We start from the raw sequence: 22385 nt of genomic DNA, 5'->3' as shown, positions 1-22385 counted from the left end.
CTGTGGCCAAGCAGGCTCAGATAGCTACTAGAGAGAGTGGAGAGCTCTTAGCCCTGAGTAGATCAAGGACAAAAGGAGGTCCTTGAGCAGAGGCTGTGGCTCAGATAGGGAAAGGCCTGAAGGGCAACCAGAACGTGGTGGAAGAGGGTAGGGGTTAAGCAGCAGCAGGTCTCAAGGCTGCTGGAGAAGCAGAAACAGTTTGTGTGAGGTCCTTCTCGTGTGAGGCTTCACCTGCAGTCCTGTGTGCAGATGTGGAGCGTCCAGCACAAGGATCTGAACCTGCTGGAGTGGCAGCACAGCCCTCAGGGACCCCAGAGGCAGCAGCAATAACGCGAGTGCAGGAGCCGCCGCGGCGCCGTCGCTCCGCGTTGCCAGGCAGAGCTCCCAAACGAGGCTTTGTTTACGGAAGCAGAAAGGGCTCGGAACTGAGAGCAGGGCGGGGATCGGAGATATCGCGACAGTGCCGAGAGAGGCGCTGGGATTTCGGCCTTGCAGCTTCCGGACTCCATTTCTGGGCGGCCCCAGGCTCCTGCCCGCCCCGTCCGGCCGCAAGCAGACGGGACCCGGGGCGGGCAGCGGATTGACACCCCGAGCACACGGCCCTAGGAGCTGGACCAGAGCCGCCCCGATACAGAAATGCAGCAGGAAGAGGAGGAAGAGAATAAAGAGGAAAAGAAAAAGAATGAGGAAGAGCAGCAGGTTGAAGGTGAAGGTAAAGCTGCCGCGGACCTCTCTGTGCCAGCCCAGTGCCCAGAGTGCGGGCAGAGCCTCCCGCCCGGCCGGCAACTGGGGAAGGAGCAGTGCCCCCAGCCTGGCAACCAGCATTTCATCTGCACCCACTGCGGCCAGAGCCGTGCCGGCCTCCCCCGGCGGAAGCGGGGAGGTACCCAGCCGGGCCCCAAGCTGCGGTTAATCTGCAGTGAATGTGGCAAGACCTTTGCCAGTAGGTCTGGTCTCAGCCGGCACCACCAACTCCATGCTGGCAAGAAGCAGTTCCCTTGCCGCGACTGCGGCAAGAGCTTCACCAACAGCTCTGCTCTCCTTGAGCATTGGCACGTCCACAGCGGCGAGAAGCCGTACAGCTGCGGTGAGTGTGGCATGAGCTTTGCCCACAGCTCTGCTCTCAGGTATCACCGTCACAGCCACAGCGGGGAGAAGCCGTATGGGTGCGCTGTCTGCGGCAAGAGGTTCACCACCAGTTCACATCTGAACCGTCATCACCTGATCCATACCGGGGAGAAGCCATACAGCTGCGGTGCCTGTGGCAAGAGCTTTGTCAGGAGTTCCCATCTTAAGCGCCACCACCTCGTCCACACCGGCGACAAGCCACACAGATGTGGTGAATGTGGCAAGAGCTTTGCCACCAATTTCCACCTTAACAGTCACCGCCTCATCCACACCGGGGAGAAGCCATACAGCTGCGGTGACTGTGGCAAAAGCTTTTCCCACAGCTCCACTCTCAGACGCCACCGTCGCATCCACACCGGGGAGAAGCCATACAGCTGTGGCGTGTGTGGTAAGAGCTTTGCCAGGAGCTCTGACGTCAACCGGCACCGGCAAACACATGCTGAGAAGAAGCAGTTCCCCTGTGAAGTCTGCAACAAGAGCTTCACCACCAGCTCTGCTCTAATCCAGCATTGGAATGTCCACACAGGGGAGAAGCCTTACAGCTGTGGTGTCTGCGGCAAGAGCTTTGCTAACAGCTCTGTTCTCAGGCGGCACTGTCAAATGCATGCCGAGAAGCAGTTCTCCTGTGGTGACTGTGGCAAGAGCTTCACCACCAGCTCTGCTCTAATCCAGCACTGGAATGTCCACACTGGGGAGAAGCTGTACAGCTGTGGTGACTGTGGCAAGAGCTTTGTCAGAAGTTCCCATCTTAACCGTCACCGCCTTGTCCACACTGGGGAGAAGCCGTACAGATGCGGTGACTGTGGCAAGAGCTTTACCAGCAGCTCTTCTCTCAGCCATCACCATCGTCTCCACACTGGGGAGAAGCCCTTCCGTTGTGGTGTCTGTGGCAAGAGCTTTGCTCACAGGTCTACCCTCAGCTGTCACAGAGCCATCCACACTGGGGAGAAGCCATACAGCTGCAGTGACTGTGGTAAGAGCTTCCAGCACAAGTTCAAGCTGGCTCGGCACCAGCGTAGCCATAGCAACCAGAAGATGAAGAGCAGCAGGAAAGCTTCCAAGGGTCCCCACTCTCAGTGCCACCAGAAAGAGGAGGTACGGGAGGAAGAGGCGGAGGAAGGGAAAGAGCAGCAGGGTGAAGGTGAAGGTAAAGCTGCTGCAGACACCTCTGTGCCAGGCGAGCAGTGCCCTGACTGCAGGCAGAGCCTCCCGCCTGGCTGGCAGCCAGGGAAGCAGAGTTGCCCCCAGCCTGGCACTCAGCACTTCATCTGCACCCACTGCGGCCAGAGGCGCCCTGGCCTCAGGCGGCAACAGGGAGGCACCCGACCACGCCCCAAGCTGCGGTTGTTCTGCAGTGAGTGTGGCAAAAGCTTTTGCAGCAAATCTGGTCTCACCTGGCACCATCGCCTCCACACAGGGGAGAAGCCGTACAGCTGTGGTGTCTGTGGTAAGAGCTTTACCGTCCGCTCTGTTCTCATCAGGCACCGGCAAACACATGTTGAAAAGAAGCAGTTCCCCTGCCGTGAGTGTGGTAAGAGCTTCTCCAACAGCACTGCTCTGATCCAGCACTGGCACGTCCACACTGGGGAGAAGCCATATATCTGCAGTGTCTGTGGCAAGAGCTTTGGCAGAAGTTCTCACCTTAACCGTCACCATCACCTCCACACTGGGCAGAAGCCATACAGCTGCGGTGACTGTGGCAAGAGCTTCACCACCAGTTACCACCTAAACAGGCACCGTCGCATGCACACCGGCGAGAAGCCTTATGGCTGCAGTGTCTGTGGCAAGAGCTTTACCCACTGGTCTACACTCAGCCATCACCAAGCCAACCACAGCAGGGAGCTATACAGCTGTGCCTGTGGCAGGAGGTTTGACAGCACTTTCAACCTTAACAGTCACCACTTCATACACACTGGGGAGCAGCCATACAGTTGCAATGACTGCAGCAAGAGCTTTGCCAACAGCATGGCTCTTATCCAGCCCTGGCATGTCCACACTGGGGAGAATCCCTATGGCTGCAGTCACTGTGGCAAGAGCTTTGCCCACAACGCCAGTCTCAGCTGTCACTGTCCCATCAACACTGGGGAGAAGCTGTAAAGCTGCAGTGACTGTGGTAAGAGCTTAGCCCACAGCTCTAGTCTCAGCTGTCGCTGTCACAGTCACACCAGGGTGGAACCCTGCAGCTGTGTTGACTGCAGCAAGAGCTTTACCAGCAGTTCTCTCTTTATCAAGCACTGCCTCATCCAAACTGGGGCAAGAGCTTGACCAGCAGGTCTGCTTTCATCCAGTACTGCCAAAACCACGCTGGGAAGAAGTTCCCTTGCGGTGACTGCAGCAAGAGCTACGCTTTTATCCAGCACTGGAATGCATGCCCCGGGGCGAAGCCATATGGCTGTGGTGTATGTTGCAAGAGCTTTACTGGCAGCTCTGCTCTTGGCCGTCGCCAGGTGATGCACACCGGGGAGAAGCCATACAGCTGAGATACCTGCAACAAGAGCTTTGCCCACACCTCTGCTGTCAGGTCTCACCACTGCCTTCACATCAGGGAGAAGTGGTACAGCTGTGGTGGCTGTGGCAAGAGCTTTACCAGCAGCTATCAGCACCTCTCCCGCACCTTGGAGAAACCATAGAGCTGCGGTGATTGTGGTAAGAGCTTGACCAGCAGCTCTGCTCTCAGCTATCACTGCTACCTTCACACCAGGGAGAAGCCATACAGCTGTAGTGACTGTGGCAAGAGCTTTACCAGCAGCTCTGCTCTCAGCATCTTCCCTACACCATGGGGAAACTGTAGAGCTGTGGTGACTGTGGCAAGAGCTTCCAGAAGAAAACTGACCTGACCAAGCACCTGGGCAGCTGCAGCCACCTGAAGAAGAGTGACAGCAAAGCTTCCAAAGGTCACTGTTCCCAGTGCCATGAGGAAGTACCCAGCAGCTATGGGCGCCTCCTGCCCACCTGACAACCCTGATACCAGGATGCCTGCTGGTAGAGCTACCCCAAGAGTGACTCTTCCCACCCACATTTTCCTGCCCTGAGTTGTGGAGTGGTTGCACCAATACCACCAGTAACAGCAGTTGCTGCTGTGTTATCCCCAGGGCAAACCCTGAAATGTGCCTCATTTGGGGGAGGGAATCAGAGGGCAGAGCAGAGCAGTGTGATGACCAGGGTGGAACCTCTAAGCCATACTGGGTCCCAGGGTGGTCTCTATAAGCCCTGCTAGTTGATGTCACCACCATCACCAATCCTCTGCAACACCAACACCAGCTTGGTACACTCAGAAATGAAGCAACTGTTCCATGTGGCTGCAAGTCAGGGATTCCATGGAAAATGTGCCTGGAGCAAGGAACAATCCCAATAAAAGATTTTCCAAGCCTCTTGCAAGTTCTTCCAACTCAATCCAGACAAAATTTACCCCCTAGAAACAAAAAAGCTGCATCCAAGCTGCTTTTAACTGCAGCTGAACCCTCCTGAACCTCTTTCCCCTCCCGCAGCCACCTCAGTTCCTCAAAGTCCCAGACTCACAAAAAGGTTTGGGTTAGAAGAGACCTTCCAGATCATATTATTCCTGCCCTTCCCCCATGAGCAAGGACACCTTCCCTTAGAGGAGGTTGGTCAAGGCCTTGTCCAGCCTGGTTTTGAAAGGAGTCATGGCTGTGGCCAAGCAGCTCAGACAGCAGCTGGAGGAAGTGGAAAGCTCTGAGCCCTGAGAAGACCAAGAGTAGAAGGAGTTCCCTGAGCAGAGGCTGTGGCTCAGGAAAGGAAAGGCCTGAGGGGGCAACCAGCATATAGTGGAAAATGGTATGGGGCAAGCAGGAAGAACTGCAAATATGTGCAAGTCTATGGGGTTATGATGTCATTGGCACCACTGAGACATGGTGGGATGGATCTCATGATTTCAGCTTGGTATGGTTATAGATTCTTCAGGAGGGACAAGCAGGGCAGAAGGGGAGGGGGTGTTGCCCTCTACAGCAATGATAAACTGGAGTCCATGGAGCTCCACCTGGGGATGTGCAATGCAAAAATAGAGGGCTTATGGGTAAAGGTTAAAGGGAAGGCAGGGGAAGGTGACGTCATAGTAGGAGTCTGCTACAGACCTGATCAGGAAGACGAAGCAGATGAGGCCCTTTACAAGCAAATAGGGGAAGCTTCATGATCACAGGTCCTGGTCTTCATGAGGGACTTCAGCCACCCTGACATCTGTTGGAAGGACAACACAGCAGAGCATAAGCAACCCAAGAGGTCCCTGGAATGCACTGATAACTTCCTCCTCCAAGTATCATAGAATCAACCAGACAGGCTTTTCCAGAACACCTCCAGGCAAGGCGACTCCACCACCTCCCTGGGCAGCCCATTCCAATGCATATCAGTCTCTCTGGCAACAACTTCCTCATAACATCCAGCCTAGACCTGCCCTGGCACAGCTTGAGGCTGTGTCCCCTTGTTCTGTTGCTGGTTGCCTGGGAGAAGAGCCCAACCCTACCTGGCTGCAGCCTCCCTTCAGGTAGTTGTAGACAGTAATGAGGTCTGAGCCTCCTCTTCTGCAGGCTGCACACCCCCAGCTCCCTCAGCCTCTCCTCACAGGGCTGTGCTCCAGGCCCCTCCCCAGCCTTGCTGCCCTTCTCTGGACACCTTCCAGCACCTCAACATCTCTTTGGAATTGAGGAGCCGAGAACTGGACACAGCACTCAAGGTGTGGCCTGACCAGTGCCGAGTACAAGAGAAGAATAACCTCCTTTGTCTTACTGGCCACACCTTCACCTGCAGTCCTGTGTGCAGTTGTGAAGCATCCAGCACAAGGATCTGGACCTGCTGGAGTGGCAGCACAGCCCTCAGGGAAACCAGCGGCAGCAGTGACTTCAGTGGCAGCAGTAGCCCAGGTGAAAGCAGCTGCCGCAGCGCCGCCGCTCTCCGTGACCCGGCAATGCTCCCAAACGAGCCTTTGTTTATGGAAGCAGTGGGGGCCCGGAACCGAGAGAGCAGGGCGGGGATCGGAGATATCGCGACAGTGCCGAGAGCCGCGCTGGGATTCCGGTCTCTCAGATTCCGATCTCCATTGTTGGGCGGTTCCAAGCCTCTGCCCGCCCCGTCCGGTCGCCCGCACTCGGAACCCAGGGCTGGCAGCGGATTGAGACGCCCAGCATGGAGTCTCAGAAGGAGCTGGGCCACAGCGGCCCCGATACAGAAATGCAGCAAGAAGAGAAGGAGAGGAATAAAGAGAAAATGAAAAAGGAAGAGGAGCAGCAGGTTGAAGGTGAAGGTAAAGCTGCCGCGGGCCCCTCTGTGCCAGCCGAGCAGTGCCCCGAGTGCGGGCAGAGCCTCCCGCCCGGCTGGCAGCCGGGGAAGCAGCAGTGCCCCCAGCCTGGCACCCAGCGCTTCATCTGCACCCACTGCGGCCAGAGGTGCTCCAGCCTCCGGCGGCGGCAGCGGGGAGGCGCCCAGCCGGGTCCCAAGCTGCGACTGGTCTGCGACGAGTGTGGCAAGAGCTTTGGCAGCAGGTCTGCTCTTAGCCGGCACCACCAAATCCATGCTGGCAAGAAGCAGTTCCCCTGTGTTGATTGTGGCAAGAGCTTTACCAACAGTTCTGCTCTCCTTGAGCACTGGAACGTCCACAGCGGCGAGAAGCCTTACAGCTGCCGTGTCTGCGGCAGGAGCTTTGCCCACAGCTCTGCTCTCAGCCGTCACCGTCGCATCCACAGCGGGGAGAAGCCGTATGGGTGCGCTGTCTGCGGCAAGAGGTTCACCACCAGTTCACACCTTAACCGTCATCGCCTCATCCACACCGGGGAGAAGCCGTACAGCTGCGGTGCCTGTGGCAAGAGCTTTGTCAGGAGTTCCCATCTTAAGCGTCACCACCTCGTCCACACCGGCGACAAGCCACACAGATGTGGTGAATGCGGCAAGAGCTTCACCACCAGTTTCAACCTTAACAGTCACCGCCTCATCCACACCGGGGAGAAGCCCTACAGCTGCGGTGACTGTGGCAAAAGCTTTTCCCACAGCTCTGCTCTCAGACGCCACCGTCGCATCCACACCGGGGAGAAGCCGTACAGCTGTGGTGACTGTGGCAAGAGCTTTACCAACAGCTCTGCTCTCAGCTATCACCTTCTCATCCACACTGGGGAGAAGCCGTACAGATGCGGTGACTGCGGCAAGAGCTTTACCAGCAGCTCTGCTCTCAGCTATCACCACCGCCTGCACACTGGGGAGAAGCCCTTCCACTGTGGTGTCTGTGGCAAGAGCTTCGCTCACAGGTCTGTTCTTAGCTGTCACAGAGCCATTCACACAGGGGAGAAACCGTACAGGTGCAGTGACTGTGACAAGAGCTTTCGGCAGAAGCACAGACTTGTCCTGCACCAGCACAGCCACAGCAACCAGAAGATGAAGCTCAGCAGGAAGGCTTCCAAGAGTCTCCACTCCCAGTGCCACCAAGATGAATCCAAGCAGGAGGAAAAGGCAGAGGAAGAAAAAGAGCAGCAGTATGAAGCTGAAGGTAAAGCTGCTGTGGACCCCTCTGTGCCTGCCAAGAAGTGCCCTGAGTGTGGGCAGAGTGTCCCACCTGGTGCGCAGCTGGGGAAGCAGCAGTGCCACCAGCCTGGTACCCAGTGCTTCACCTGCACCCACTGCGGCCAGAGATGCTCCGGCCTCCTCCGGCGGCAGCGGGGAGGCACTCAGCCAGGCACCAAGCTGCGGTTCAGCTGCAGTGAGTGTGGCAAGAGCTTTGCCAGCAACTCTGCTCTCAGCCGGCACCAATGCCTCCACACAGGGGAGAAGCCGTACAGCTGTGGTGTCTGTGGCAAGAGCTTTGCCAGCAGTTCGGTTCTCAGCCGGCACCGGCAAATGCATACTGAGAAGAAGCAGTTCCCCTGCCGTGAGTGCGGTAAGAGCTTCACCAACAGCACTGCTCTGATCCAGCACTGGCATGTCCACACTGGGGAGAAGCCGTACAGTTGTAGTGTCTGTGGCAAGAGCTTTGCCAGAAGTTCTCACCTTAACCGTCACCATCGCCTCCACACTGGGGAGAAGCTGTACAGCTGCAGTGACTGTGGCAAGAGCTTCACCACCAGTTACCACCTAAACAGGCACCATCGTGTCCACACTGGAAAGAAGCCATTCAGCTGTGCTGTCTGCGCAAAGAGCTTCACCACCAGTTACCACCTGAACAGACACCGGCGTGTCCATACCAGGGAGAAGCTGTATGGCTGTGGTGTCTGTGGCAAGAGCTTTGCCCGCTGGTCTGCTCTCAGCTGTCACCGAGCCATCCACAGCATGGAGAAGCCATACAGCTGCAGTGTCTGCGGCATGAGGTTTGCAAACAGTTTCAGGCTTAATAATCACCATGTCATCCACACCGGGGTGAAGCCGTTCCCCTGTGGTGAGTGTGGCAAGAGCTTTGCCCACAGCTCTGGCCTCAGCTATCACCGACACACCCACACCGGGGAGAAGCCGTATGGCTGTGGTGACTGCAGCAAGAGCTTCACCACTAGTTACCAGCTAAACAGGCACTCCCACACCAGGGAGAAGACGTACAGCTGCAGTGACTGTGGCAAGAGCTTTGCCAGCAGCTCTGCTCTCCGCTGGCACTGCCAAACCCATGCTGGGAAGAAGCAGTTCCCTTGCAGTGACTGTGGCAAGAGCTTCACCAACAGCACTGCTCTCCTTGAGCACCGGCATGTCCACACTGGGGAGAAGCCTTTCTATTGCCATGTCTGTGGCAAGAACTTTGCCCACAGCTCTACGCTCAGTCGTCACCGTCGCATCCACAGTGGGGCTATGCCATACAGCTGTGATGCGTTCAGCAAGAGCTTTGCCAGCAACTTTGCTCTCAGCCATCACCGTTGCGTTCACACTGGCAAGAAACTGTTCCACTGTGGTGACTGTGGCAAGAGCTTCACCACCAGCTTCCACCTTAAGAGTCACTGCCGCCTCCATACTGGGGAGAGGCCTTACAGCTGCACTGTCTGCAGCAGGAGCTTTATCAGCAGCTCTGCTCTCAGCTATCACCGTCGTGTCCACAGCGGGGAGAAGCCATTCCATTGTGGTGACTGTGGGAAGAGCTTTGCCAACAGTTCTGCTCTTAGCCATCACCATCTCATCCACACTGGGGAGAAGCCATACAGCTGCAGTGACTGTGGCAAAAGCTTTGCCCATAGCTCTACTCTCAGCTATCACCGCCGAATTCACACGAGGGAAACACCTTACAGCTGTGATGACTGCGGGAAGACCTTTACCAGCAGCTCTGCTCTTATCTATCACCAGCACCTCCACACTGGGGAGAAGCCATACAGCTGTGGGGACTGCAGCAAGAGCTTTGCCACCAGTTCCCTCCTTAATGCTCACTGTCGCATCCACACCGGGGAGAAGCCATACAGCTGTGGCATCTGTGACAAGAGGTTTGCCATCAGTTCCCAGCTTAGGAGTCATCACCTCATTCACACCAGGGAGAAGCCATACAGCTGTGGTGTTTGTGGCAAGAGCTTTACCAGCAGATCTGCTCTGAGGTATCACCGTTGCCTCCACACCGGCCACAAGCCATATGGCTGCAGTGACTGCACTAAGAGCTTCACCACCAGTTCCCTCCTTACAAAGCACCGCCTCATCCATGCCGGGCTAAAGCCTTATAGTTGCAGTGATTGTGGCAAGAGCTTCGCCAGCAGCTCTGCTCTCAACCGGCACCATCGCCTCCACACGGGGGAGAAGCCGTACAGCTGCAGCGATTGTGGCAAGAGCTTTGCCAGCAGCTCTGCTCTTAGCCGACACCATCGCCTCCACACGGGGGAGAAGCCATACAGCTGTGGTATCTGCGGCAAGAGCTTTGCCAGCAGCTCTACTCTTAGCTATCACCATCGCCTCCACACGGGGGAGAAGCCATACAGCTGTAGTGACTGTGGCAAGAGCTTTGCCTGCAGCTCTGCTCTCAGCCGTCACCATCGCCTCCACACGGGGGAGAAGCCGTACAGCTGTGGTGTCTGCGGCAAGAGCTTTGCCACCAGCACAGATCTCAGCCGGCACCAGCAAACACATGCTGAGAAGAAGCAGTTCCCCTGCAGTGACTGCAGTAAGAGCTTCACCAACAGCACTGCTCTGATCCAGCACTGGCATGTCCACACCGGGGAGAAGCCATACAGTTGCAGTGTCTGTGGCAAGAGCTTTGCCAGAAGTTCTCACCTTAACCGTCACCATCGCCTCCACACGGGGGAGAAGCCATACAGCTGCAGTGATTGTGGCAAGAGCTTTGCCAGCAGCTCTGCTCTCAGCTACCACCGTCACCTCCACACTGGGCAGAAGCCGTTTGTCTGTGGTGACTGTGGCAAGAGCTTCACCACCAGCTCCAGCCTGAACAAGCACTACGTCATCCATGCTGGCAAGAAGCCTTACAGCTGCAGTGTCTGTGGCAAGAGCTTCACCACCAGCTCCAGCCTTAACAAGCACCACCTCATCCATGCTGGGGTGAAGCCATACAGCTGCAGTGTCTGTGGCAAGAGCTTTACCAGCAGCTCTGCTCTCAGCTATCACCACCTCATCCACACCGGGGAGAAGCCATACAGCTGTGGTGACTGCGGCAAGAGCTTCCGACAGAACACTGACCTGACCAAGCACCTGCGCAGATGCAGCCACCAGACAAAGAGTGGCAGCAAAGATTCCAAGGGCCTTCAGTCCCAGTGCCACGAGGTGGTACCCAGCAGCCAGGGGCCCCTCCTCCCCACCTGACAGCCCTGGTGCCAGGATGCGTTGCTGTCTGGGGGAATGGTACAGAGAACAAAGCAGTGCAGTGTCACACTTGGGATGGGACCTCTAAGCTGCATCCCAAGATGATCTCTATAAACCCTGTTAGATGATGTCACCATCATCACCAACACCAGGACTGGCTTGGTACACTCAGGGATGAAGCAACTGTTCCATGTGGCTGCAAGTCAGAAATTCCATGGAAAATGTGCCTGCAGCAGGGAACAATCCCAATAAAAGATTTTCCAAGCCTCTTGCAAGTTCTTCCAACTCAATCCAGACAAAATTTACCCCCTAGAAACCAAAAAGCTGCATCCAAGCTGCTTTTGACTGCAGCTGAACCCTGGAGCCCCCATGGAGCTCTTTCCCCAGCAGCAGCCACATCAGCTCCTCAAAGTCCCAGACTCACAGAAAGGTTTGGGTTAGAAGGGACCTTACAGATCATCTTGTTCCAATTCACCCCCCATGGGCACAGACACCTTTCCCTAGAGCAGGCTGCTCAAGGCCTTGTCTAGCCTGGTCTAGCAAGGCATCATGGTTGTGGCCAAGCAGCTCAGACAGCAGCTATTGTGGAGAGCTCTGAGCCTTGAGAAGACTAAGGGCAGAAGGAGGTCCCTGAGCTAAGACTGTGGTTCAAATAAGGGAAAGGCCTGAGGGGCAACCAGCACAGTGGAAGAGGGTAGTGGGCAAGCAGCAGAAGGTCTCAAGGCTGCTGAAGATGAGGTCCTGCTACGGTTCTGGGTGCACCTGTAGAGCATCCAGCACAAGGATCTGAACCTGGTGGAGTAGAAGCAGAGCTCTAAGGGACCGCGGTGGCAGCAGTAAAAGCAGTGGCAGCAGGTGCCGCAGCGCCAACACTCTCCATTGCCAGGCAGACCTTCCAAGCGACCCTTTATGGAAGCAGTGGGGGCCTGGAGCTGAGAGAGCAGGGGGCGGGGATCGGAGCTATCGCGACAGTGTCAAGAGCCACGTCGGGATCTCGGCCTTGCAGCTTCCGGGCTCCATTGTTGGGCGGCTCCAGGGCCCTGCCCGCACCTTCGCGACCGGCCTGGCAGAGGACTAGGACCCGCAGCAGGTAGCTTCAAAAAGAGGTATCCCAAAGCTGCCCCGAGAAGGAAATGCAGCAGGAAGAGAAGGAGGGGAAAAAAGTGAAAGATAAGGAGGAGGAAGCAGAGAACGAGGCGGAGGGGAAGCACGAGGGGGAGCAGGAGGAAGAGGAGGAGGAAGGGAAAGAGCAGCAGGTTGAAGGTGAAGGTGAAGCTGCCGCGGACGCCTCTGTGCCAGGCGAGTGGTGCCTCGAGTGCGGGCAGAGCCTCCCGCCCGGCTGGCAGCCGGGGAAGCAGCAGTGCCCCCAGCCTGGCACCCAGCGCTTCATCTGCAGCCACTGCGGCCAGAGGCGCTCCAGCCTCCTGCGGCGGCAGCAGAGAGGCACCCAGCCGGGCCCCAAGCTGCGGTTGGTATGCGGTGACTGTGGCAAGAACTTTGCCAGCAGGTCTGCTCTCAGCCGGCATCGGCAAATCCATGCTGGGAAGAAGCAGTTTCCCTGCGGTGACTGTGGCAAGAGCTTCACCGACAGCTCTGCTCTCCTTGAGCACTGGCACGTCCACAGCGGGGAGAAGCCGCACGTCTGTGGTGTCTGTGGCAAGAGCTTTGCCGCGAGGTCTTCCCTCAGCTATCACCGTCGTGTCCATGCCGGGGTGAAGCCGCATGGCTGCGGTGTCTGCGGGAAGAGGTTTACCAGCAGCTCTTGTCTCAAGAAGCACCACCGCATTCACACCGGGCAGAAGCCATATGGCTGTGGCAACTGTGGCAAGAGGTTTGCCGACAGCTTTGCTCTCCTTGAGCACCTGAACGTCCACAGCGGGGAGAAGCCCTATGACTGCGGTGTCTGCGGCAAGAGCTTTGCCCACAGCTCTGTTCTCCGCAGGCACCGTCGCCTTCACACCGGGGAGAAGCCGCACAGCTGCGGTGTCTGTGGCAAGAGCTTTGCCACCAGTTCCTGCCTTAACAGTCACCGCCTCATCCACACCGGGCAGAAACCTTACAGCTGCGATGACTGTGGAAAAACTTTTGTCCACAGCTCTGCTCACCGGCGTCACCGACGCCTCCATACAGGGGAGAAGCCATACAGCTGTGGCGACTGTGGCAAGAGCTTTGCCAGCAATTCTGCTCTCAGCTATCACCGCTGGCTGCACACTGGGGAGAAGCCGTACTCCTGTGCTGTCTGTGGCAAGAGCTTCACTACCAGTTCACACCTTAACCGTCACTCCCTTATCCACACTGGGAAGAAGTCATACAACTGCGGTGTCTGCGGCAAGAGCTTTGCCAGCAGGTCTGCTCTCAGCCTGCATCACCAAACCCATGCTGGGAAAAAGCTCCCCAGTCATGACTGTGGTAAGAGCTTCACCAACAGCACTGGTCTAACCCAGCACTGCCACATCCATACTGGGGAGAAGCCATATGGCTGCAGTGTATGCAGCAAGAGGTTTGCCACAAGGTCTCACCTTAACAGTCACCATCGTCTCCACACCAGGGAGAGGTCATACAGCTGTGATGACTGTGGCAAGAGCTTCCAGCAGAACGCAGACCTGACCAAACACCTGCACAGCTGTGCCCACCATAAGAAAAACAGTGGCAGCAAAGTGTCTGCAGGACCCCACTCCCAGCAACTCCAGGAGGTGCCCAGCAGCCATGGGCTCCTCCAGCCCTCCTGACAACACTGATGCCAGGCTGCCCTGCCCGTAGAGCTGCCCCAGCAGTGATCCTTCCACTGGTTTTGCTGTCCTGGGTTCTGGGGCAGCTGCATCGGTAACAGCAGTTGCTGCTGTGCCATCCCCAGGCCAAGTCCTGAAACTTGTCTTGTGCAGAGAAAGCAGATCAGAGGGCAGAGCAGAGCAGTGTCACGACCAGGGTGGGACCTCTAAGCCATGCCGAGTCCCAAAGTGGTCTCCATAAGCCCTGCTAAGTGATCCTCACCAACACTAAGAGTGGCTTGGCACACTCAGGGATGAAGCACCTGTTGCATATTGCTGCAAGTCAGGGATTCCAAGGAAAATGTGCCTGCAGCAGGGAACAATCCCAATAAAAGACTTTCCAAGGCTCTTCCAAGTTTTTCCAACTCAATCCAGACAAGATTCAATCTCCTAAACCAAAAAGCTGCATCCAAGCTGCTTTTGACTGCAGCTGATCCCTCCTGAAGCTCCTTCCCCAGCAGCAGCCACCTCAGCTCCTCAAAGTCACAGCCACACTCACAGAAAGGTTGGGGTTAGAAGGGACCTTGCAGATCATTTTCTCAAGCCCCATTCCCACGAGTAAGGACACCTTCCACGAGAGGAGGTTGGTCAAGGCCTTGTCCAGCCTGGTCTTGAAAGGGGTCATGGTTGTGGCCAGTCAGCTCAGCCAGCAGCTGGAGAAAGGGGAAAGCTCTTGAGCCCCGAGAAGACCAAGGGCACAGTGAGATCCCTGAGCAGAGGCTGTGGCTCAAATAGGCAAAGGCCTGAGGGGGCAACCAGCACATAGTGGAAGATGGTATGGGGTAAGTATCAGAAGGTCTCCAGGCTGCTGGAGAAGCAGCAGCACTTTGTGTGAGGTCCTGCTCATGTGGGTCTTCAGGTGCAGTCCTGTGTGCAGCTATGAAGCATCCAACACAAGGGTCTGGACCTGCTGGAGTGGCGGCACAGCCCTCAGGGACCCCAGAGGCAGCAGCTGCCGCAGCTCCGCGTTGCCAGGCAGAGCTCCCAAACGAGCCTTTGTTTACGGAAGCAGTGGAGGCTCAGAGCTGAGAGGGCAGGGCGGGGATCGGAGCTATCGCGACAGCGGCGAGAGCGGCGCCGGGATCTCGGGTTTGCAGCTTCCGGGCTCCATTGTGAGGCGGCTCCAGCCCGCTCCATCCGGCCGCGAGCACTCGGGACCCGGGGCTGGCAGCGAGCTAAGCCCCTCCGCATAGAGCCTCAGAAGTAGCTTGTCCAGAGCCGCCCAGAGGTCGAAATGCAGCAGGAAGAGGAGAAGGAAGATAAAAAAAAGACAGAGGAAAAAGAAGTTCAGCAGGGTGAATTTAAAGCTGCCGCGGACCACTCTGAGCCAGCTGAGCAGTGCCCCGAGTGCGGGCAGAGCCTCCCGCCCGGCTGGCAGCCGGGGAAGCAGCAGTGCCCCCAGCCTGGCACCCAGCGCTTCATCTGCACCCACTGCGGCCAGAGGCGCTCCGGCCTCCTGCGGCGGCAGCGGAGAGGCGCCCAGCCGGGCCCTAAGCTGCGGTTAGTCTGCGAGGAGTGTGGCAAGAGCTTTGCCGGCAGCTCTGCTCTCAGCCGGCACCATCAAATCCACGCGGGGAAGAAGCAGTTTCCCTGTGGTGACTGCGACAAGAGTTTCACCCACAGCTCTGCTCTCCTTGAGCACTGGCATGTCCACACCGGGGAGAAGCCGTACAGCTGCCGTGCCTGTGGCAAGAGCTTTGTCAGGAGTTCCCATCTCAAGCGTCACCACCTGATCCACACCGGGGACAAGCCATACACATGTGGTGAATGTGGCAAGAGCTTTGCCACCAGTTTCAACCTTAACAGTCACCGCCTCACCCACACCGGGGTGAAGGCATACAGCTGTGCTGACTGTGGCAAAAGTTTCTCCCACGCATCTGCTCTCAGACGTCATCATCGCATCCACACCGGGGAGAAGCCATACAGCTGCGGTGTCTGTGGCAACAGCTTTGCCAGGAGCTCTGATCTCAGCCGGCACCGGCAAACACATGCTGAGAAGAAGCAGTTCCCCTGCAGCGACTGCAGCAAGAGTTTCACCACCAGGTCGGCTCTAATCGAGCACTTGAATGTCCACACAGGGGAGAAGCCTTACAGCTGTGGTGTCTGCGGCAAGAGCTTTGCCAGCAGCGCTGTTCTCAGGCGGCACTGTCAGACGCACGCTGACGAGCGGTTCTCCTGCGGTGACTGTGGCAAGAGCTTCACCACCAGCTCTGCTCTAATCCAGCACTGGAATGTCCACACTGGGGAGAAGCTGTACAGCTGTGGTGACTGTGGCAAGAGCTTTGTCAGAAGGTCTCATCTTAACCGTCACCGCCTTGTCCACACTGGGGAGAAGCCGTACAGATGCGGTGACTGCGGCAAGAGTTTTACCAGCAGCTCTGATCTGAGCTGCCATCAACGCCTCCACACTGGGGAGAAGCCCTTCCGTTGTGGTGTCTGTGGCAAGAGCTTTACCCACAGGTCTACCCTCAACGGTCACAGAGCCATCCACACTGTGGAGAAGCCGTACAGCTGCAGTGATTGCAATAAGAGCTTCAAGCACAGGAGCAACCTGGCTCGGCATCAGCGTAGACACAGCAACCAGAAGATGAAGACCAGCAGCAAAGCTTCTGTGGGTCCCCGCTCCCAGTTCCACCACAACAACGAGAATCAGGAGGAAGATGCAGAGGAAGAGAAAGAGCAGCAGGATAAAGACGAAGCTGCCACAGACCCCTCTGTGCCAGCTAAGCAGTGCCCCAAGTGCAGGCAGAGCCTCCCGCCCGGCTGGCAGCCAGGGAAGCAGTGCTGCCCTCAACCTGGCCCCCAGTCCCTCATCTGCACCCACTGTGGCCAGAGGCGCTCTGGCCTCCTCCAGCAGCAGCAGGGAGGCACCCAGTTGGCCCCCAAGCTGCGATTGGTCTGCAGTGAGTGTGGCAAGAGCTTTGCCAGCAAATCTGGTCTCACCTGGCACCGTCGCCTCCACACAGGGGAGAAGCCATACAGCTGTGGTGTTTGTGGTAAGAGCTTTGCCAGCAGCACTGTTCTCATCAGGCACCGGCAAACACATTCTAGAAAGAAGCAGTTCCCCTGCCGTGAGTGCGGTAAGAGCTTCACCAACAGCACTGCTCTGATCCAGCACTGGCATGTCCACACCGGGGAGAAGCCATATATCTGCAGTGTCTGTGGCAAGAGCTTTGGCAGAAGTTCTCACCTTAACCGTCACCGTCAGCTCCACACTGGGCAGAAGCCATACAGCTGCGGTGACTGTGGCAAGAGCTTCACCACCAGTTACCACCTAAATAGGCACCGTCGTGTGCACACTGGCAAGAAACCTTATGGCTGCAGTGTCTGTGGCAAGAGCTTTACCCAGTTGTCTACTCTCAGCCATCACCAAGCCACCCACAGCAGGGAGAAGCCGTACAGCTGTGGTGTCTGTGGCAAGAGCTTTGACAACGCTTTCAACCTTAACAGCCACCGCTTCATACACACAGGGGAGAAGCTGTACAGTTGCAGTGACTGCAGCAAGAGCTTCACCAGTGACTCTGCTCTTAGCCTGCACTGCCAAACCCATGCTGGGAAGCAGCAGTTCACCTGCAGTGACTGTGGCAAGAGCTTCACCAACAGCACTGCTCTCCTAGAGCACTGGCATGTGCACACCGGGGAGAAGCCATAAGGCTGCAGTCACTGCGGCAAGAGCTCTACCAAGAGGTATCCACCACTGGAGCACTGACAGATTCACACTGGGGAGAAGCTGTACAGCTGTGGGATCTGTGGCAGGAGCTTCCAGAACACTGACCTGACCAAGCACCTGCACAGCTACAGCCACCAGAAGAAGAGTGGCAGCAAAGCTCCCTTGCTCCCAGTGACACCAGGAGGTACCCAGCAGCTATGGGCCCCTCCTGCCTTGCTGACAACCCCGGTGCCAATATGCTCTTCTGGTAGAGGTGCCCCAACAGTAACCCTCCCTGTCCTGGGATGTGGGGTGGCTGCACCTATGGCACCAGTAACACCAGTTCCTGCTGTACCATCCCCAGGCAGCACCATGAAATGTGCCTGTTTGGGGGAAGGGTACAGAGAGTAAAGCAGTGCAGTGTCACAATTGGGGTGAGACCTCTAAGCTGGGCTGGGTCCCAAGATGGTCTCCATAAGCCCTGCTAGATGATGTCACCATCACCAACCCTTATCAACACCAGGACTGGCTTGGTACACTCAGGGATAAAGCAACTGTTGCATGTTGCTGCAAGTCAGAGATTTCCATGGAAAATGTGCCTGGGGCGAGGGAACAATCCCAATAAAAGGATCTAAGGGAGCAGAAATGCATCTATGGCTCAGCATCGTTGGGGATATCATTTGGGATAATCGTTTGGTATAGGGGAGCTTGGCACTTGGCCCCTCGGGGTCAGACAAAGGGCTTTGAACCAGGGAGAATTCCCGGTGAGACTCAAGACCCTGGGACTCCCTGGTCACTTGGGCAGCAGAAACACCTGGAGCCAGGGGCAGGTTCTGAAGCCCTGGAGCCAGGGGCAGATCTGCAAGCCTTGGAGCTTTCTTTAGGCGCGCCCTCAACTGACCAATCAAGGCAGGTGGCAACTGCTTGGTGGCAAGGGGTGACACTAGGGAAGACTCCTTTGAGAGCTGCTTAGGAGAGACAGCCTGGGGGGCTGCTTGAAACAATCGCTTGAGATGTGTCTGCTGGGAGAGGGGGAAGTTACTACCTGCCGTGAGCAGCCTCTGCCTGTTCTAACTGCCCTGGCTGCCTGCGCCCGACAGAGAGAAGAGCTGCCACAGAGAGGGACAGAATTGTCCCTGTGTGAGGTCCTCCGCTCGTGAGGCCTCCCCTGCAGTCCTGTGTCCAGTTCTGGGGCCCCCAACACGAGGACCTTAACCTGCTGGGGAAGCAGCACAGGCCTCAGTGACATTAACAGCACAGGTACCAGCAGTAATGCCAGCAGCAGCAGTAACACCAGTGGCAGCAGCTGCCGCAGCGCCGTCGCTCTCCGTGACCCGGCAGAGCTCCCAAGCGAGCCTTCGTTTATAGGAGCAGTGGGGGCCCGAAATTGAGAGCGCAGGGCGGGGATCGGAGCTATCGCGACAGTGTTAGAGCCGCGCCGGGATCTCGTCCTCGCAGCTTCCGGGCTCCATTGTTGGGCGGCCCCAGGCTCCCGCCCGCCCCGTCCGGCCGCGGGCGCTCGGCACCTGAGGCTGGCAGCGGAGCAGGACCTCCAGCATGGCGCCTCGGAAGGAACTGGGCCAGAGCCACCCCGAGACCGAAATGCAGCTGGAAGAGAAGGAGGAGGAGGAGAAAAAAAGAGAAAGAGGAGGAAGCAGAGAACGAGGAGGAGGGGAAGCACGAGGGGGAGCAGGAGGAAGAGAAAGGGCAGCAGGATGAAGGTGAAGGTAAAGCTGCCGCGGAGCCCTGTGTGCCAGGCGAGCAGTGCCTCGAGTGCGGGCAGAGCCTCCCGCCCGGCTGGCAGCCGGGGAAGCAGCAGTGCCCCCAGCCTGGCACCCAGCGCTTCATCTGCACCCACTGCGCCCAGAGGCGCTCCGGCCTCCTGCGGCGGCAGCAGAGAGGCACCCAGCCGGGCCCCAAGCTGCGGTTGGTGTGCGGTGAGTGTGGCAAGAGCTTTGCCAGCAGGTCTGCTCTCAGTCGGCATCGGCAAATCCATGCTGGGAAGAAGCAGTTTCCCTGTGGTGACTGTGGCAAGAGCTTCACCGACAGCTCTGCTCTCCTTGAGCACTGGCACGTCCACAGCGGGGAGAAGCCGCACGTCTGTGGTGTCTGTGGCAGGAGCTTTGCCGCGAGGTCTTCCCTCAGCTATCACCGTCGTGTCCATGCCGGGGTGAAGCCGCATGGCTGCGGTGTCTGCGGGAAGAGGTTTACCAGCAGCTCTTGTCTCAAGAAGCACCACCGCATTCACACCGGGCAGAAGCCATATGGCTGTGGCAACTGTGGCAAGAGGTTTGCCGACAGCTTTGCTCTCCTTGAGCACCTCAACGTCCACAGCGGGGAGAAGCCCTATGACTGCGGTGTCTGCGGCAAGAGCTTTGCCCACAGCTCTGTTCTCCGCAGGCACCGTCGCCTTCACACCGGGGAGAAGCCGCACAGCTGCGGTGTCTGTGGCAAGAGCTTTGCCACCAGTTCCTGCCTTAACAGTCACCGCCTCATCCACACCGGGGAGAAGCCGTACAGCTGTGGTGACTGTGGCAATACCTTCACAACCAGTTCCTATCTCAAGAGTCACAACTTCACCCACACTGGGATGAAAAGGTTTCACTGCTCTGACTGTGGCAAGAGCTTTGCCCACAGTAACAGTCTGATCTATCACCGTCTCATCCACGCCGGGCACAAGCCACACAGCTGTGGTGACTGTGGAAAGACCTTCACCACCAGATCCCACCTCAACACACACTGCCTCATCCATGCCAAGGAAAAGCTGTTCCAGTGCTGTCACTGTGGCAAGAGCTTCGCTCAGAGGTCTAATCCCAAATATCACTGTCACATCCACACCGGGGAGAAGTCGTACAGCTGCGGTGATTGCGGCAAGAGCTTCACTACCAGTTTCTCTCTTAAGACTCACCTTCTCACCCACATCGGGGAGAAGCCCTTCTGCTGCTCTGATTGTGGCAACAGCTTTGCCCACAGTACCAGTCTGACACATCACTGTTGCTTCCACACCAGGGAAAAGCCATACAGCTGCAGTGACTGTAGCAAGAGCTTCACCCAGAGGTCTAATCTCAAATGTCACCGCCACATCCACAGGGGGAAGCCATACAACTGCAGTGACTGCAGCAAGAGCTTTGCCACGAGTTCTTATCTTCACAGTCACTGCCTCATCCACACCAGGGAGAAGCTCTTCCACTGCTCTGACTCCGGCAAGAGCTTTGCTCACAGTAAAAGTCTGATCTATCACCATCGCCTCCACCCTGGGGAGAAGCCACACAGCTGTGGTGACTGTGGAAAGACCTTCACCACCAGATCCCACCTCAACACGCACTGCCTCATCCATGCCAAGGAAAAGCTGTTCCAGTGCTGCGACTGTGGCAAGAGCTTCGCTCAGAGGTCTAATCTCAAATATCACTGTCACATCCACACCAGGGAGAAGCCATACAGCTGCGGTGACTGCAGCAAGAGCTTCACCACCAGTTCTTACCTTAAGACTCACTGCCTCACCCACACTGGGGAGAAGCCCTTCCACCACTCTGACTGTGGCAAAAGCTTTGCCCACAGTACCAGTCTGACATATCACCGTCGCTTCCACAATGGGGAAAAGCCATGCAGCTATAGTGACTGTGGCAAAACCTTCACCCACAGGTCTAATCTTGAATGCCACCGTGGCACCCACACTGGGGAAAAGCTGTACAGCTGCAGTGTCTGTGGCAAGAGCTTTGCCAGTACATCTACTGTTAGCCGTCACCGTCACATCCACACCAGGGAGGAGCCACACAGCTGTGGTGACTGCGGCAAGAGCTTCACCACCAGTTCTTACCTTAAGACTCACTGCCTCATCCACACTGGGGAGAAGCCCTTCCACTGCTCTGACTGTGGCAAGAGCTTTGCCCACAGCACCAGTCTGACATATCACCATCACCTCCACACCGGGGAGAAGCCATACAGCTGCAGTGACTGTAGCAAGAGCTTCACCCAGAGGTCTAATCTCAAATGACACCGTGCCACCCACACCGAGGAGAAGCCACACAGCTGTGGCGTCTGTGGCAAGAGCTTTGCCAGCAGTTCTAATCTCAGTCGTCACTGCCTCATCCACACCTGGGAGAAACCATACAGCTGTGGTGAGTGTGGCAAGAGCTTCACCACCACATCACAGCTTATAGTCACTGCTTCATCTATACTGGGAAGAAGCTGTACAGCTGTGGTGACTGTGGTAAGAGCTTCCGGAAGAACACTGACCTGAACAGACACCTGCACAGCCACAGCCACAGCCACAGCCACCAGAAGAAGAGTGGTAGCAAAGTATCTGAGGGTCCCCACTCTCAGTGAAACCAGGAGGTGCCCAGCAGCCACGGGCCTATCCTGACAGCCACAGTGCCAGGATGCCCTGCCAGTAGAATTGCCCCAACCTTGACCCTTCTGCTGGGTTCTGCTGTCCTGATTTGCGGTGAGGCTGCACCGGTTGTTGCTGTGCCATCCCCAAGCAGAGCCCCGAAACGTGCCTTGTTTGGAGGAGGGAGATGAGAGGGAGAACAGTGTCAAAACTGGGCTGGGACCTCTAAGCTGTGCATCCCAAGATGGTCTCTGTAAGCCCTGCAAGATGATGTCACCATCATCTCCAATCCTCACCAACACCAAGACTGGCTTGGTACACTCAGGGATGAAGCAACTGTTCCATGTTGCTGCAAGTCAGGGATTCCATGGAAAACATGCCTGGAGCAGGGAACAATCCCAATAAAAGACTTTCCAAGGCTCTTGCAAGTTCTTCCAACTCAATCCAGACATAACCTGCCCCCCAGAAACCAAAAAGCTGCATCCAAGCTGCTTTCAAATGCAACCAAACCTAGAGCCCTCCTAAAGCTCTTTCCCCAGGAGCAGCCACCTCAGCTCCTCAAACTCACAGACAGGTCTGGATGAAAAGTGACCTTCCAGACCATCTTGTTCTAACCCCTCCTCCATGGGTAAGGACACCTTCCTTTAGAGCATGTTCCTTAAAGCCTTCTCCAACCTGATCTTGAAGGGCTGCGGGGAGAGGTCATGTCTGTGGGCAAGTAGCTCAACCAGCACTTCGAGGAAGTGGAGAGCTCTGAGCCCCGAGAACACCAAGGGCAGAAGGAGGTCCCCGAACAGAGGCTGTG

General features: G+C 56.9%; 3 protein-coding genes and 1 long non-coding RNA gene across 4 annotated transcripts; 3 read left to right on the top strand and 1 right to left on the bottom strand.

Moving 5' to 3' along the window:
* The first annotated feature begins 195 nt into the window (after positions 1–195).
* LOC135174609 (zinc finger protein 850-like) lies at positions 196–4506 on the top strand. Its single transcript, XM_064141944.1, has one exon. It carries the CDS (start codon positions 637–639, stop codon positions 3223–3225), a length of 2589 nt encoding a protein of 862 aa, XP_063998014.1. The 5' UTR covers positions 196–636; the 3' UTR covers positions 3226–4506.
* A 332-nt stretch (positions 4507–4838) lies between these two features.
* Positions 4839–6153, bottom strand: LOC135174613 (uncharacterized). Its single transcript, XR_010302034.1, has 3 exons — positions 5878–6153; positions 5220–5322; positions 4839–5125 (listed from the first exon to the last, which is right to left on the bottom strand). It is a non-coding gene; the product is annotated as an uncharacterized LOC135174613 (long non-coding RNA).
* Positions 6154–6248: 95 nt separating this feature from the next.
* LOC135174612 (zinc finger protein 850-like) lies at positions 6249–13956 on the top strand. Its single transcript, XM_064141947.1, has 2 exons — positions 6249–10724; positions 12353–13956. The coding sequence occupies exons 1-2, from the start codon at positions 6265–6267 to the stop codon at positions 13560–13562; spliced, it is 5670 nt and encodes a 1889-aa protein (XP_063998017.1). The 5' UTR covers positions 6249–6264; the 3' UTR covers positions 13563–13956.
* Positions 13957–14623: 667 nt separating this feature from the next.
* Positions 14624–22004, top strand: LOC135174593 (zinc finger protein 208-like). Its single transcript, XM_064141926.1, is given in 2 exon segments — positions 14624–17246; positions 18592–22004. Coding segments are annotated over 2 exon segments (5310 nt in total). The 5' UTR covers positions 14624–14835; the 3' UTR covers positions 21491–22004.
* The last annotated feature ends 381 nt before the right edge of the window (positions 22005–22385 follow it).

The sequence above is a fragment of the Pogoniulus pusillus genome, unplaced genomic scaffold (genome assembly GCF_015220805.1).
Source record: "Pogoniulus pusillus isolate bPogPus1 unplaced genomic scaffold, bPogPus1.pri scaffold_94_arrow_ctg1, whole genome shotgun sequence".
Lineage (NCBI taxonomy): Eukaryota > Metazoa > Chordata > Aves > Piciformes > Lybiidae > Pogoniulus > Pogoniulus pusillus.
This window is presented reverse-complemented; position numbering and strand designations above follow the sequence as displayed.

Coding starts and splice junctions, on each gene's coding strand:
- LOC135174612 (XM_064141947.1), top strand. CDS start 6,265: ATGGAGTCTCAGAAGGAGCTGGGCCACAGCGGCCCCGATACAGAAATG. Junction 10,725..12,352: donor ACTGACCTGACCAAGCACCT/GCGCAGATGCAG, acceptor GTCTGCTCTCAG/CCGGCATCGGCAAATCCATG.
- LOC135174609 (XM_064141944.1), top strand. CDS start 637: ATGCAGCAGGAAGAGGAGGAAGAGAATAAAGAGGAAAAGAAAAAGAAT.